Source organism: Squalius cephalus (genome assembly GCF_949319135.1).
Source record: "Squalius cephalus genome assembly, chromosome: 19".
Classification (NCBI taxonomy): domain Eukaryota; kingdom Metazoa; phylum Chordata; class Actinopteri; order Cypriniformes; family Leuciscidae; genus Squalius; species Squalius cephalus.
Window position 1 is genome coordinate 2,667,081 of NC_137140.1, and position 15,258 is coordinate 2,682,338.

The window sequence follows — 15,258 nt, forward strand, 5'->3', positions numbered from 1 at the left end:
CTGCATTCATTATATTCTTCCATGTGTGCTTGAGAGAAATTGCAACTATACATAATTACGCTTTAAAGTGACGGGTAATTGGTGGCATGAGTTTCAGATGCACTCTGGATATCAATTTTTATATCCAAAGAAATTATTTGACGATTGCCGTTTAAAAAAGGATCAAATCTAGGATAAATCCAGTGTGAGATTTGAGGGTCCTTGAGGAGATAAAAGCTCAGCTTTGAAAAGAGTCGGTCGTTCTGTTTCAACCTGCTGCTGATTATTAGCAGCGTGTTCATATCGATTGTGGGGAAATGATTTGACTACAGTAAAGAGACATGATTGATTTATTGGATGCATTGAAAAGAGTAATTTTCTGACGTGCACAATCTGTGACTGAACAACTGATTGGTTAATAGTTTATATTTCACTTTGTGTTTGGTTTGATAAATTCATTGCCATTTTTCATGTTCAAGGTACAAAAACAGGTCCTTTCTTTTTGGTTCTTCTGTAGATCTGCTTTATACACTAAAAAAAAAATCCAAATTTTACAGAAAATAATAATTAAATTATAATAATGAAATTTTCTTTCATTTTAAATTGTACTCAAAACTCTAATTGAACTGTAAATTAAAAATGTAGCTGTTATTTTAGGTATTGTGACATTACAGTAATTCATATTTTTTATACAGAAAATTTACTGTATTTTTCATACAGTATTTTTTCTGTTTTCTTAAATTACATAAAAATGTATGTAAAATTACAAATATAATCAGTAATTAAACAGTAACAAAACAGTTAAATGATAAAACAGTCGAATGACTGGCAGCCCAAAAAACCCCTGAAACATTAAATTAAAACATCCTAAATTAAATAAACTGGAAAAACTGTTATTTTACAGGTATTTCCTGAATTATCACGATCATATACCTTCATTGTAAAAAAAAAAAATCGTAAAAAAATTAAACCCTAAAATTAAAGTAAAATATTCTAATTTAAATATACTGAAAAAACACTGTTATTTCACAAGCATTTCCTGATTTATTAGGATCAAATACCTTCATTGTAAAAAAAAATCTTTAAAAAAAGGGTCCAAACAAAAAACATAAAATTAAAGTAAAATATGCTAATTTAAATAAAGTGCAAAAAACTTTGATGTCACCATGACAGAGATCAGTGTTTGCTTTAGTTTTAACATTAGTTTTTTCCCGTTTCATAACTGAAGGATTTTGCAACATTGACACCGTTATTGAAATAAACTGAATCAACATTGAACTAAGCATCGCTGAATAACTGTTGTCTTCTGTAGAGCTGACATTTATTTAGTTTTATAATTGAAAAAAATTACAACATTAATGCACCTGTTATTTTCCTGTTTATTACAGTGAATCGGCTTTGATTTCACATAAATACAGGTGACTTGACTTCAGCAAACGGTCAGTGAAAGAAAGTGTTATAGAAAATATTAATCATCATCCTCAAACTGTATTTGCTGTTTTACTGTCTTCTGGTTTTCTGTGAGGTTACAACCCCATTAACAAGGTCTAAATACATTTAATATCCTGATTTATGGGATTCTGCAACACTGACTAATCAATTGTTCTTATATTGATCCTTTCAGTGGATAATTTGCATCCAAAAAATGATGTTTGAGAAGATGTTTGACGTGCTTTTCTCTTTTAGATAAAGTGGAAAATGGAGAGGTGTACCCGTTGTACTATTAACTAACACGAACTAACAATGATCAATACATTTGTTACAGTATTTATTAATCTTTGTTAATGTTGGTTAATAAAAATACAGCTGTTCATTGTGTGTTCATGTTAGTTCACAGTGCATTAACTAATGTTAACAAATACAACCTTTGATTTTAATAACGTATTAGTAAATGTTGAAATTAATATTACCCCTGATTTATGTGATTTTGCAACATTGACTAATAAATTGTTATTGTATATTGATCCTTTCAGTGGATAATTTGCATCTTGAAACTGTTTGTTCTCCAAAAATTGGCGTTTGAGAAGATATTATTTGACATGCCTTTTCTGTTTCTCTTTCAGATAAAGTGGAGAATGGAGAGGTGTACCAGAGACGTCGGGGTCCCAACACCGGCCATACAGAGGAACAGGAAGTGAGTACGAAACCACAGGATCCGACGAGCCAATCAGGAAGCAGCTGGCGGCGAGTCGTTCTGCTGATCCTGGCCATCACTATTCACAACATTCCCGGTGAGTCTTTCCTCTCATCATTACTTACATTATTACTCAAGTCCACATGTCCCTTTCTATATAACATTTTTTAAAGCACTAAAGAATCACTGGTAACACTTTACAATAAGGCTCATTAGTTATTGTATTCCTCATTGTAAGTTCATGTTAGTTCATGTAACAATGACACAGTGTAATCATATATTTAAGTACTGAGTAATATTAATTAACCACATGTGCTTACTATAGGGTTAGGGTTTGGTTGAGGGTCAGTTGCATGTAATTATGCATAATTTACTGTTATTACTATGGTAAGTACATGTAACATATGTAACAAGGACACCGTATTGTTACAGTATTTATTAATCTTTGTTAATGTTGGTTAATAAAAATACAGCCGTTCATTGTTCATGTTAGTTCACAGTGCATTAACTAATGTTAACAAATACAACCTTTGATTTTAATAACGTATTAGTAAATGTTGAAATTAATATGAACTAAGATTAATAAATGCTGAGGAAGTGCAGTTCATTCTTAGTTCATGTTAACTAATGATAACTAATGAACGTTATTGTGAAGTGTTTGCCGAATCATAAGTTATGTCTCTTTTTAATGATTGAAGATAACGTTACAATCCATCAATATTTATTTCAAGAGGAATGAGTTTATTTCGTTTTTTTTGTGTTCCGCTTTTCTTCCGTGTTTGAAGTCAACAGGGACTCACAGTTATTCATGAGCCTCTGTGGCCTAATCCTATGAGAAGCCACTGTCTTATAATTATTCATATCGGCATGTGACCTTTTCCTACGAGAGGCGCTTCAAACTGTGATTTAACACCGTATTGAAACATGAGCAGCTTATGTTCCGTTGCACGGCGCAAAAATACAGGTGTTTCCTCGCAATGCTGACAGAGCGACAAAAATTAACATTAAATGTTTGATAATACATGGTTGCCACTGAGATTGCTAACTCCGGAGCGATACTGGTCACGACAGTAATGAAAGAGAGAGCATGCGCTTTATACAGTTCATCTGAGTTGTTTTACGGATATAAAGTTTACCAGTTTATTAAGCACCCCCGAAAAGGCATAAGGTGTGTATATATTTGTTTACTGTTAGTTGTATCGAGTGTTTGCTGTAATTCGCTGTGTATGTTGATGATAAAGCAAGAGAGAGAGAGTTTATGGATAAGACTTTAATGTGCACTTCTTATACTGTGTTTATTCAGCTCTTACAGTGTGAAACGGACGCTTCACCTTTTGTGTGACGTACAATAAACTTCATAAAACTCATCAGTAAAGTTTTGTCCATCATTCGGATGGGGTCCGCTACAACAGGCTTGTACTAATAGTGGATAAAAGCAAGATGACAACACAAGTTATAACCGTAATTAAACTAAACTACTCTGTGGGCATTATTGTCCGACTCGGGTTCGATCTGAACACCATTACTGACACTTTCTGACATTTTCAGTGCGTGAGATTGCCCTGTTTTGTTGCCGGTATGAACTCTTGTAGCTCCGCCCTCTTCTTGAAAGGGGGCGGGGAGCTGCAGCTCATTTGCATTTAAAGGGACACACAAAAATTGCATGTTTTTGCTCAAACCCAAAAAGTGGCTATTTTAACATGCTATAAAAATGATCTGTGTGGTATTTTGTGCTAAAACTTCACATACACACTCTGGGGGCCTCAGAAACTTATTTAACATCTTGTAAAAAGGGGGTATAATATGTCCCCTTTAAAAAAAAAAACATTAAGAATGATCAGTTTTGATTTCATGCTGATTTTAATATTGGCCGTATCAAAATGAAATCTGCATTCAGAAATGGAGAATGACTGTTTCTCGTTTCCCTCTCTCTGCTCAAACTGTGCTGGTTTTAAGACGCTAAAAGTCTCTTGCCTCCAGTGCTTTTCATCTACTCTTTCTCCTTTGCATTTGTACCATGCTGCCTTTATTTTCCTCTTTATCACGAGCGCTTTCGGCAGCACTTGATCACGTCTCAGTCGGCCAGGCGTCCCTCGGATCTGTTTGTTAATCATTCCAGCGCTGATCTCTTTCATCGTTCCTGAGCGACGAGCAGCATGAGTGAGGTGAATATAGATGACAGGTATGAGCTCTGACGGCAGTCTGTGTGTGTGTGTGTGTGTGTGTGTGTGTGTTCATACTGTGACCCCAGCTGTCCTCAATGTCCCATCTAAAACCCCTAAAATCAGGCACATTCTCTCAGAAGTCTTGACTGCCGATGGACGGCCTCAGGAAAACCACCAGCTGTGAATTCAAGAGTGTGTTTTGAGTCAATATGTGAAAGACATCAGATGTGTTCCTCACTAAATTACACAGTGACTCATTGCTTGTTCTTTTCAGCCTGAATTAGATTTTTTGAGCTTTCCAGCAGACTCTTCAATAAATGGACAAGCATTTTTCAGAATGAATCGTCAGAATGAGACGAGATCAATAGAGCGCCGTGGTTAAGAGGAAGGTATGTGGTCACTAAGAGATTTAAAGGGTTAGTTCATCCAGAAATGACAATTCTGTCAGTAATTACTCGCCCTCATGTTGTTCCAACCCCGTAAGACTTTCGTTCATCTTCTGAACACAAATTAAGATATTTTTGATGAAATCTGAGAGCTGGCTCACTCCTCCACCATAGGCTTCTAGGTAATTGAAACTTGCCGGCCCAGAAAGTTAGTAAAGACATCGTTAAAATAGTCCAAGTGACTCCAGTGGCTCAACCTTAAAGGAGAACTCCGGTCAATTTTAAAAAAATTTTGTAAATTTGGAGTGCTGTCAGTACAGAGAACAACGACAGAAATCGGTGTTGCCTACACCGTGTTATCCTCTTTTTAAAATGTGCACCCTGTTGACTTCAATGGGGCAAGTTTTAAACCTGCTTTTAGCCTCTTAACATCCTTGATGTGTCATTACAAGTGCACAGCCATTGTGAGTGATTCCTTTAGAGTTAACACGGGTGAATCTGACTGCAGTAGATGTGAAAGATATGAATAAAAATGATGTTATTTCAGCCAGCGCACATACTTGTATTTTCTTCCTGGTTTAGTACCTATGATCATGCGCGTGAGTTCTCCTTTAAGTTTATCAAGCGATGAGAATACTTTTTGTGCGCAAAAACAAACAAAAATAATGACTTTATTCAACTATTCACTTTCTTCTGTTTCTCTGAGTGAGTTGATGTAGTGTAACAGCGCAGCGCTTCTGGGTTGTACGTCAGAACGGAGGCTCACTATTGGCCAGCATCACACGCATCACACACATGACCAGCGTCGGCCAATAGGGAACCTATGTTCTGACGTACAACCCAGAAGCGCTGCGCTGTTACACTCCGTGATTTCTGAAAGATCATGTGACACTGAAGACTGGAGTAATGATGCTGAAAACAAGGAGTAAATTACATTTTTACTATAAATCCACATAGAAAACAATTATTCCAAATTATAATAATATTACACAATATTCCTGATTTTACTTTATTTTTAATCAAATTAATGCAGCCTGGAAAAGCAGAAGATATTTCTTTCAAAAACATTTAAAAAAATCATACCAACCCCAAACTTTTGAACGGTATATGCATTATTAATATTTAAAAATAAATATCTAATAATTTCATAATTGTTTTGTCTTATATACACTTTTACAATTTATATTATATTTTACTATATCTCGAATTTGAATGAAATATACAGGAATTCAATTCGAATGAATGAACTGAACAGAAACAAAATAAATAATAATAATTGATTTTTGCCGAACCCTGGCGTCTGCAAGCTGAGGTTCAGAAAGTGTCACCTGTCACGACATGTTATGCTGCTTTCCCCTCATTACCGTGGCTCATTTTCACCTTTTCACTATTCACAGCCTTGTCTATCCGGGTCTGTCATTGAGGGCGAGCGGTCTCGGTTACAGCACGGATCAGCTCGGTGTCTCTGTGCCGTTGCATTCGGTTCCTCTCATGACATGATGATGAGTTGACCTTTTCCCCTCCGCTCTAGATGATCTAAAGTGCTGTTGGCCGGTTTGATAAGGTCAGTGTGATAGAAGCACGAATCCATTGTACGGTTTTGTACCTTTACGTCCCTTCATTTGGCACCGTAGCTTCAGAAAATTCCCTCAAAAAGGTGTCAAAAGCATGGTTAGTTCTCTTGAGTGACATTAGCAGTGCATTAGAGCTTTTTGAAAGGTTAAAATGTAATGGCCTGCACTTTCTTTTTCTTTTTTTACTGTCCACACTTACATTAGTATAGAGACTTGACCTATAAACCTAAAAGTCTAAAACCTCAGTTGATCTGTTCACTTCTACAAAAGGCCATATATGAATATCCATGCTGGCGTCCCACAGCATCATTAGGATTTCATGCATTTTAAAAGCCATTGGAAAGGCAGCTTGACTCATTCTGGATGTTTATTTTCACAGTGTGCAGCCTCAAAATTGCAGGACGTATGTCTTAGCAAAGTCAGTAAATGAACCATCAATGAACATCAGTTTAAATGGGTTCTCTCTGTTGTCAGTGGACAGTTTTCATTGTAGTCCACGGTTTTAAAGTGCTTTAATGCAATTTATTGCAATTTTCTTCTCTAAAAGATGATTCTGACTGGAATTGCCTGTGCGTTTTCATTCAGCATCTAGGACAGGTGTTCAACAGACTACAAAGGAAAGTACATAAAAACGTACACCAGTCACTGTGGCTATACAGCCAAAATAAAAATAGGCAAATGTAAAAAGCATCCATTATTTGTTTACTTGATTATCCTTTCATTTATTTATTTGTTTAAATTATGAGAATCAAATATTATCATCATCCTCAATCAATCATAATCTCTCAATCATCATTGTATTGCATTACATTATATGTTTTAAAGCTTTGATTATGAAACTAAGCATTTAAATATCAACTTACTAAGACATATTATTGGCAGATACTGATATTTATATTACATTACAAGCATCCGAATTTCATCACTTTTTGTCCATATAAATATCAGCATCTGCAGCAAATTACATATTTTTGCTCAGTTTGAGCTGTTTTTTCCTCCATATTCGCATTATATAAGCCATAAAAACCTGATGACACACAACATAAAATGCATATAATACTTATTTAAATAAGTTGAAGTTATCTTGCGGCCCTCCTAGTGTTTTACTTTACTTTACTTTCAGTTGAGAGCCAATTTCATTGAACCCTTCCTTAGACTTTGAAACTATTCCTTTAATAACATCAACATTACGACCCGTCGACCGCGACTGAACCAGAGTTGACCACCCATTACTTTCTCCAATAAAGTGTTCAGTGTTCATGTCTTGTCAGCTTTGCAGCGTGTGTGAAAACAGCACATGAGCTGCTCACTACTTCCTTATTAGCAGGAGCTTTCATCTTCTGCTTTGTCACATCAAAGAAAGAAAGCACTCCAAAGAGAATAAAAAAGAGGAATCTGTCCTTGAAGGATCCTGGGATGTGCTATTAGGATCAGAAAGAGACATTTGGAGGTTCTGGATGTCCGAGCTCTTCTAACCTCAGATCTTGTTTGTAAAGCCACAAGGTTTTACTGACATGTTAATGAAGCTCTGAGAGTGCACTTTGGGGGAATATAACAACACATGTGGATTTACTGTTTTGGCTGGAGTCTGGATGTTTGATAAGGTTGAGTTGAGTGTTTCTGCTCTCTGATGGCACAGGCTCTGCTTGCATGATTCCTCCGGTGGTTTCATTAGGTTTCTTTGCTGGTTCTTAAGCAGCGGTAAAACCCAGCTGGCTTTGTGGAGTCTCGCTGTTTCTTCCATCCTTTTCTGCTGGCTTTCTCTCCCAGAGGTCTGTTTTTCTACTGAAGCAAAGAGAAACGTGCCACTTTGAACAGTGAGTCTGTGCCTCTGCTGCACTTTGGACCTGCTGTGTGAGACAGGTTAAAACGCTTGGATGAAGCATCATCTCGCCTGCATTTAAGATTTATGTATTTGAATTGCATAGAAAATTTCCATCCATTTTGAATTACACAGTTTTAACATCAACTAATAAACTTAGGTTGTGTTCATACTTGGTTATTTTGCTCTAAATGATACATTTAGTCCTGGTTTGCTTAGTGTTCATTTTTTAACACCAAACCTAAAGATACAAAACAAATGACTTTAATGAGTGCTGTATAACAATATGGGTGAAACTTACCAAACCTCTGAAACAATGTTGTGTTTTGGCTCAATGCGCTCGTTGTATGTTTGTGGTGTTTTTATCTCAAAGAGCTTATGAAATGTGTAAAAGAGTCAAAACGGCACCAGTAATTCCTCCGTTACACACAAACGCAGATCTGCTGTGAGGAGACGCGGTTCTGACACGAGAACTGAACTGTAACGGGCAACACCACAACTATCGCGATTCTGTGCTTTTTAGGGTCGCATCTTGTGACATCACATCCTGTTTTTGGTTCATTTAGATGTCTTTGGTCCGTGTTGCCTTCATATTTCAGTCGAACCGCACCAGAGTTCGTTTATAAGTGGACCGATACCCCCTGAAAAGGTTCGGTCTGTCTTGTTTTCCCGGTTTTGTGTTGTGGGACTTTTATTTTGAAGTGCATTTCCTGGTCTCCTTGTTTCAGTGTTTCATCGCCTGTCATTTGTTCCCGTGTTCTTTTGTTTCCATTGCTGCGTTGTTTGTTCCCATAATTATCCTTGATTGTTGCCATGGCTACCATTGTTTGTTTCTATGACGATTAATCATCTCCACCTGTCTCTTGTTATCTCCTCTGTTTATTTATTCCCCTGCTTTTCAGTCTTTGTTGGTCGTCGTCGTTGACTTCATCAAAAGATATCGCTTATTATTATTTAATGGACCTGAACTAACATGAACTAACAATGAAATGTTGTATAATTATTAACCAACAAAAACAAAGATTAATAAATTCCGTAACAAATGTATTGCTCGTTGTTAGTTAAAGTTGGCTAATGTATCAACATGAACTAATGGAACCGTATTGTAAAGTGTTACCAATCAAAATCCATCATATTTAGTTTATCCATTAACTCCGGAAATTTTATGTGCAATTAAATCTTAAACACAGGCTTTTTTTTGTATTTTGATGTCCTAGTTATAGGCTACCATTAACTTGAGCCTTTTATTACCATTGCTACAATAGAGAAGACTGTGTTAAAACATCTGCAGACTTTTATTCACAGTGTAGAGGTCAAATGTCTGCAGAACTAAATTGCTAAATGTCACTGGACTGAAGACAGCAGAACACACACTGGTACACGTCTGATGAGTGTGTTTTGTCTTCATCGAAGGCCTGCCGTAACCTCTGTCATCCGCTAAAGCTTCTTCTCTCTGGACGTAATTACAGTGTCTGCAGTGCTGCACCTCATACAGTACGTTCTGTAAAAATGTGCAATTAATTCATCCTGAACCACTTACCGTACAGACTCCATTCACACGAGATCAGACTAGTTCAGTCTTGCGTGATTTTGGAAAATATCTAATTAGCTTAAAGGATTAGTTCACCTCAAAATGAAAATTTTCTGATAATTTACTCACCCCAATGCCATCCAAGATGTTCATGTCTTTCTTTCTTCAGTGGACAAGAAATTAAGTTTTTTGAGGAAAACATTTCAGGATTTTTCTCCACACAATGGACTTCAACGGTAACCAAATTGTTGAAGTCCAAATCAATGCCGTTTCAAAGGGCTTTAAAGTGCTTCAAAGGGCTCTGCACGATCCCAGCTGAAGAATAGTCTTATTTAGCGAAACGATCTGTCATTTTCTAAAAAACATAAAATTGTATATACTTTTTAACCACAATTGTTCGTCCTGTGCTGGTCATTACGTAATCACGTTGGAAAGGTCACGCGTCACGTCATCCGCCTAAGGTCTTCATCTGTGTAGTCCGGTTCAAAAAGGTAGGGAAGGGCGAAAAATTCCATCTCATTTTCTCCTCCAACTTCAAAATCGTCCGACATCTTTGTTTTAATTTATTATTGTTATTATTATTTTTTCCGTGACCCTTTTATATATATTTTTTTTTTTTTTTTTTTTTGAAAATGACCGATCGTTTCATTAGATAAGACCCTATTCTTCAGCTGGGATCGTGCAGAGCCCTTTGAAGCACTTTAAAGCCCTTTGAAACGGCATTGATTTGGACTTCAACATCTTGGTTGCCATTGAAGTCCATTGTGTGGAGAAAAATCCTGAAATGTTTTCCTCAAAAAACTTAATTTCTTGTCCACTGAAGAAAGAAAGGCATGAACATCTTGGATGGCATTGGGGTGAGTAAATTATCAGGAAATGTTAATTTTGAGGTGAACTAATCCTTTAAAAATGCATTTAAATGTAACCAACAGGATTTTAACAGCTTTTACAATAAAACAAAAATCATTTTCTTGGAGTTAGGGCTGGGCGGTATGACGATATATATCGTGACCAAAGCATAAAATGTCTATCGTGAGAGACTTTGCTATATCGTGTAAATTGCAGTATGTAAATATAGCACTATTGACGCTTCAGAGTCATGAAATGGAACTGTCATCACCAGTGGCCCATGCATATCGACTGTCACTAAAGATCAGTGGTAAAACGTGAGGAAATGCTAGATTTTTTTATAGCTGACAAAGTTTAAAGTCTAATGAAATACACTGACACCTTATTTTTGTCCTTTCAGAAGTAACTGAATGCCCTGCTACATATATTAGCCTACACAGTAATCATAATTGTATTTAAAACATATAAATGTGCATGTATATGTATAATTATGTCATTATAAAATATATATTTGTTTATATACACACTATAAATGCATATATTTGAAAATAATAAATTTTCCGCTTAGAAAAACCCAAAAACATACATACAAAACGTACATAGCCTAGATCTACGCGCCCCCTAATCCCACATAGTAAAGATGGACAGTGACATAGAAATTTGCACAAAGTAAGCATACGTTCCATACAATTGAAGTATTATCGAAATATATACATTTTAATAACGAGTGATTATTTAACTGAAAAGGCAAGTAAAACGGTCAGGGTTAAATTTTAGACACACATGCTACACACACATAGTTTAGATGTGGTTGATGGCCAACCAACCGCCCGCAGAGTCTAGCTCGGGCAGCATCGCGGGGAAAGATGCACTAACTGGAACTTTTGCACCACGAAAACAAACGCGCGTCCCATCATTGCCTCTCTCATCTACTACGCAATATCACAGTTTTACATGTCTGTCATTGGAAAGTTCCACGTGGTGTCATAAATAATTAAGAGAAAGTGTCTTCTCATTGGATAAGAAAACTCAGTCACATGAATAATTATGAGACACCGATTAATCATCAAAGTACTATAGTGCTTTGCCACGTCACATGATGAAGATTTTAAACCCGGAAGATGAAAATAGTGGAAAAAAACTCAAATTTAACCATTTTCCCCCTACTATAAATCTAACAGATGCTAACATTGTCTTCAGTGGTGTTCAACACACATACCTCTGTTAAAATCTCAGAAAATTTGGTTTAGGTTTTCATGACCCTTTAATAACAGAAATGAGATAAAATATATCTCATTTCTGTTATTGAGTATAAAAATATATCTAAAATATATACTATATTGTGATATATATCGTTATTTTGAAATAAAATTTCTCATCATGAAATAAGAATTTGGTCATATCGCCCACTCTCACATGGAGAGTTGCAGGTAAAGAGACGTTTGCCCCTCGAAGGCTGGCCGCTTATCCTGACTCTGTGCAGACTGATAGCAGCTGAAGTGAAGCGCAGGGAAAAAAGTTCCACACTAACGGCACAAGTCATTTTCGGTGAGAGTGTCGAGTGGAACGGAGAGCAGCTGCAATCCTGCGAAACAGTCATATGTGGAGAATGTGTCTGAGAAGAACTAGACTACTTATGATGGCACATTTTAGGGTTTACCAATGCTTAAAGTCATCATAATATCTCCTTTTTTTCTAAAATGCAATATTGCAGTTTTTATTATAAATGATTTATCCGTGCACATCATTATTGTTCCTGGTAATCTTGAATCAGAATAAGTTCCTCTTACAGCATCTCTTCTCTTCTCTGATGATGTGGGCGGGGCAACCTGTCACTCACATGAGATCAGCCAATAGCAAACCACAACCATCCAATCAATTCCCCCCAGACACAAGCAAGCCCCGCCCACAATTGTTCTTGTTCAAGAAGCGTTTCAATCGGATATACATCACAATTAATAAGGAAGAAAAGATGAGCGCAACTTCCACTTCATGCCGACTTTAAAGCAAATAGTTTCACAATTAATTTTATAATGGGGTCACATACAGTATATTGGCTGTCAAACAAAGTTAAACACTATGGGAAGATATAAATAGTTAGCTTAAATGGGTCATTCCTGTTCTTCTTGTTGACTTTTTCCCCTTTTTTTTTTTACTTGATTACACAACATGACATTTTTAGGGTCATTAAATTAAAACTTTTCTATAAAAATGGTAAAAAAACAAAAAACAAAACCTTAAACCAACATAAAAACATGAACATAAAAAAGGGTTTTTTTGTTTAATTTTCTTGGGCACTCTTCTGAATCATTTAACCATTTCAGGTTTAGTGGATTTAAGTGAAGTTGAATGGGGGTGGTGTGGCGCAATGGATAAGACACATGCCTTTGGTGTGAGAGACCCGGGTTCGAATCCACTGTGAGACACCAATGTGTCCCTGAGCAAGACACTTAACCCCTAGTTGCTCCAGAGGCGTGCGACCTCTGACATATATAGCAATTGTAAGTCGCTTTGGATAAAAGCGTCAGCTAAATGAATAAATGTAAATGTAATGTAAATGTAAGTTCAGTGTAGTCTCAATGTTTCTGTGCGTCACAGCTAGAGTGTGTTTCAGCTCTAAAGCCACTCACTTTTACATCCACTCAAGTTAACTCTTCTTCATTCCACATCTATTCTTTAAGCAAGCTAATGTATGCAGCAGTCACATGCTTCGTCCTGAACTAGAATTACGACAAGATTCAGATCTTAGGTTAAATGCATGCATGCATGAATGTCATCTCCCAAAATGCTCTCTGTTCTCTTTCTGCTGTATTCCATCAAGATCACAGCAGACCTAAGGGTTTGGGCTTTTTAATGTTTAAAATGAGTCTCTTCTGCTCACCAAGGCTGCATCTATTTGATCAAAATACAGTAAAAACAGTAATATTGTGATTTATTATTATAATGTAAAATAGCTGTTTTGTATGTGAATTTATGTTAAACTGTGATTTATTCCTGTGATCAAAGCTGAATTTTCAGCATTATTACTCCAGTCTTCAGTGTCACATGATCCTTCAGAAATCACTCTAATATGATGATTGGTGGAAACTGTGATTCTTTTTTTTTTCAGGATTCTTTGATGAATAGAAAGTTCAAAAGAACAACATTTATTTGAAATTGAAGTCTAAATTTAAAATGATAAATAAATACTGCCAGTTTTTAATTTTTTCCAAAAATGTTCACTTTTTTCACATGTAAAGTCTCTAAAGTCTAAAAAATAACACGCATGTGATTCATTGACACAAGGCATGCGTTTTTCATATCCACACAGTATTCTGAGAGAGCAGTGTGGGAATGATGTTGTCGAATAACATACATGAATCCATTGGCATTCACTACATGCACTGACATTATTAGTTTAAGCATGAAGATCATAGGTGTGTGTGTGTGTGTGTATGTCCTTTGGGAAAACACTGGGCTGATTTTCATATGTTGCCTGCAGTTTCATTAAGTAAAGTGCAATTGAACACATGGAAAAACCTTGTGAAACATGGTCAGCATCATTACATTTGATTGGAGGTTTTGTTAGCACTGTGGGAATCTTACTGGGAATGTTCAATGCATCGAACAAAGCATAAAATACCTTTCCGTAAAGATTTCACAACTAATCTGAAGGCAAACAGATGGTCCTTTGAAAGTAAACCATCCCTGATTAAATGTATAGATTACACTCAGGAAAAGAAAATTATAATTGTTCTTTTAGGAATGGGTGAAATTGCACTGGACCTCTCCTCTGTTCCCCATTGGTTTGTCGTCGTTGAGGAACACAGATGAAACGGTCATAAATTGGTCAGTTATTGTCAGTCATGTCTCTTGTGTATAATCAAGTGTGCTCTCTAATCTTCTAGTGCATGACTGAAGCCACTAGTATGACTGTGCATCCCACTACTCAATTAAACACAAATGCACACTTGAAATCCATAACAACTCTGGAAGTGTGTATTTGATTACCAGGCACTTTGTTATTGTGTTCAATGTGTGAAAGAGACGTTGTAATTCCTCATATTGATCTTGACCATCAATTGAATCTTGTTTTTGTCCAATGACAGTTGGTTATAGTGTCATATATGACATGTGGCAGTGGGATATGACAACATTGTGACTGTAGTTTAATGTGCATTTGAAGGCATTACTTTAGAAGATCCAAAGTTCTCCTGCTGTCGGTGCTTTAGATTCGTTTCAGGACTCAGTATGTCTGATGGGTGTGAGATTTTTGGGCTGTTTAGTGCCGCTGTGGTGTCATGCATCTTATGTGTCTTATATTACATTTAATGTTTTTTTTTGGTAACATTTACATGCATTATTATTACATTAGATCTATTTTACATAAATAGACTGTTATCATTATTATCTGTATTTTTTGTAGATAAAAGGGTAACACTTTATGTCAGTGCCATTGTTTCATATATATGTTGTTACTATAGTAATAACAGTCAGTTATGCATAATTATATGCAACTAACTCTAAACCAAACCCCAATCCTAACCCTATATAAGTACATGTAGTTAATTATTAATACTCAGTACTTAAATGTAAAATTACACTATAACACGGACACCTTAAAATAAAGTGTAACCAAAAAGAAGTTATATTTAATGTAAATAGTTTTTTTAGTAATTCGTATTTTTGTGTGTGTTGAGGCTATAGTGAAAATATGGCAGCAGAACAGATCCTTATTTTTGAGCCCTGCATTTGTAGTATAGTATATTTGTAGTTTTCTATTGTATTGCAGTATTAAATAGGGCTGCTCGATTATGTCAAAAATCTTAATCTCGATTA

At 36.0% G+C, this 15,258-nt stretch overlaps 1 protein-coding gene across 2 annotated transcripts in view; it reads left to right on the top strand.

Annotated features, from left to right (window-relative positions):
• Nucleotides 1–15,258, top strand: part of slc39a11 (solute carrier family 39, member 11) — a 165,802-nt gene that overhangs the window by 98,252 nt on the left and 52,292 nt on the right. For both annotated transcript variants that reach the window (XM_079852020.1, XM_079852021.1), the window contains exon 6: nt 2,043–2,210. In XM_079852020.1, the coding sequence (XP_079708146.1) occupies nt 2,043–2,210 (168 nt within the window). The remainder of the gene's footprint in view (nt 1–2,042; nt 2,211–15,258) is intronic.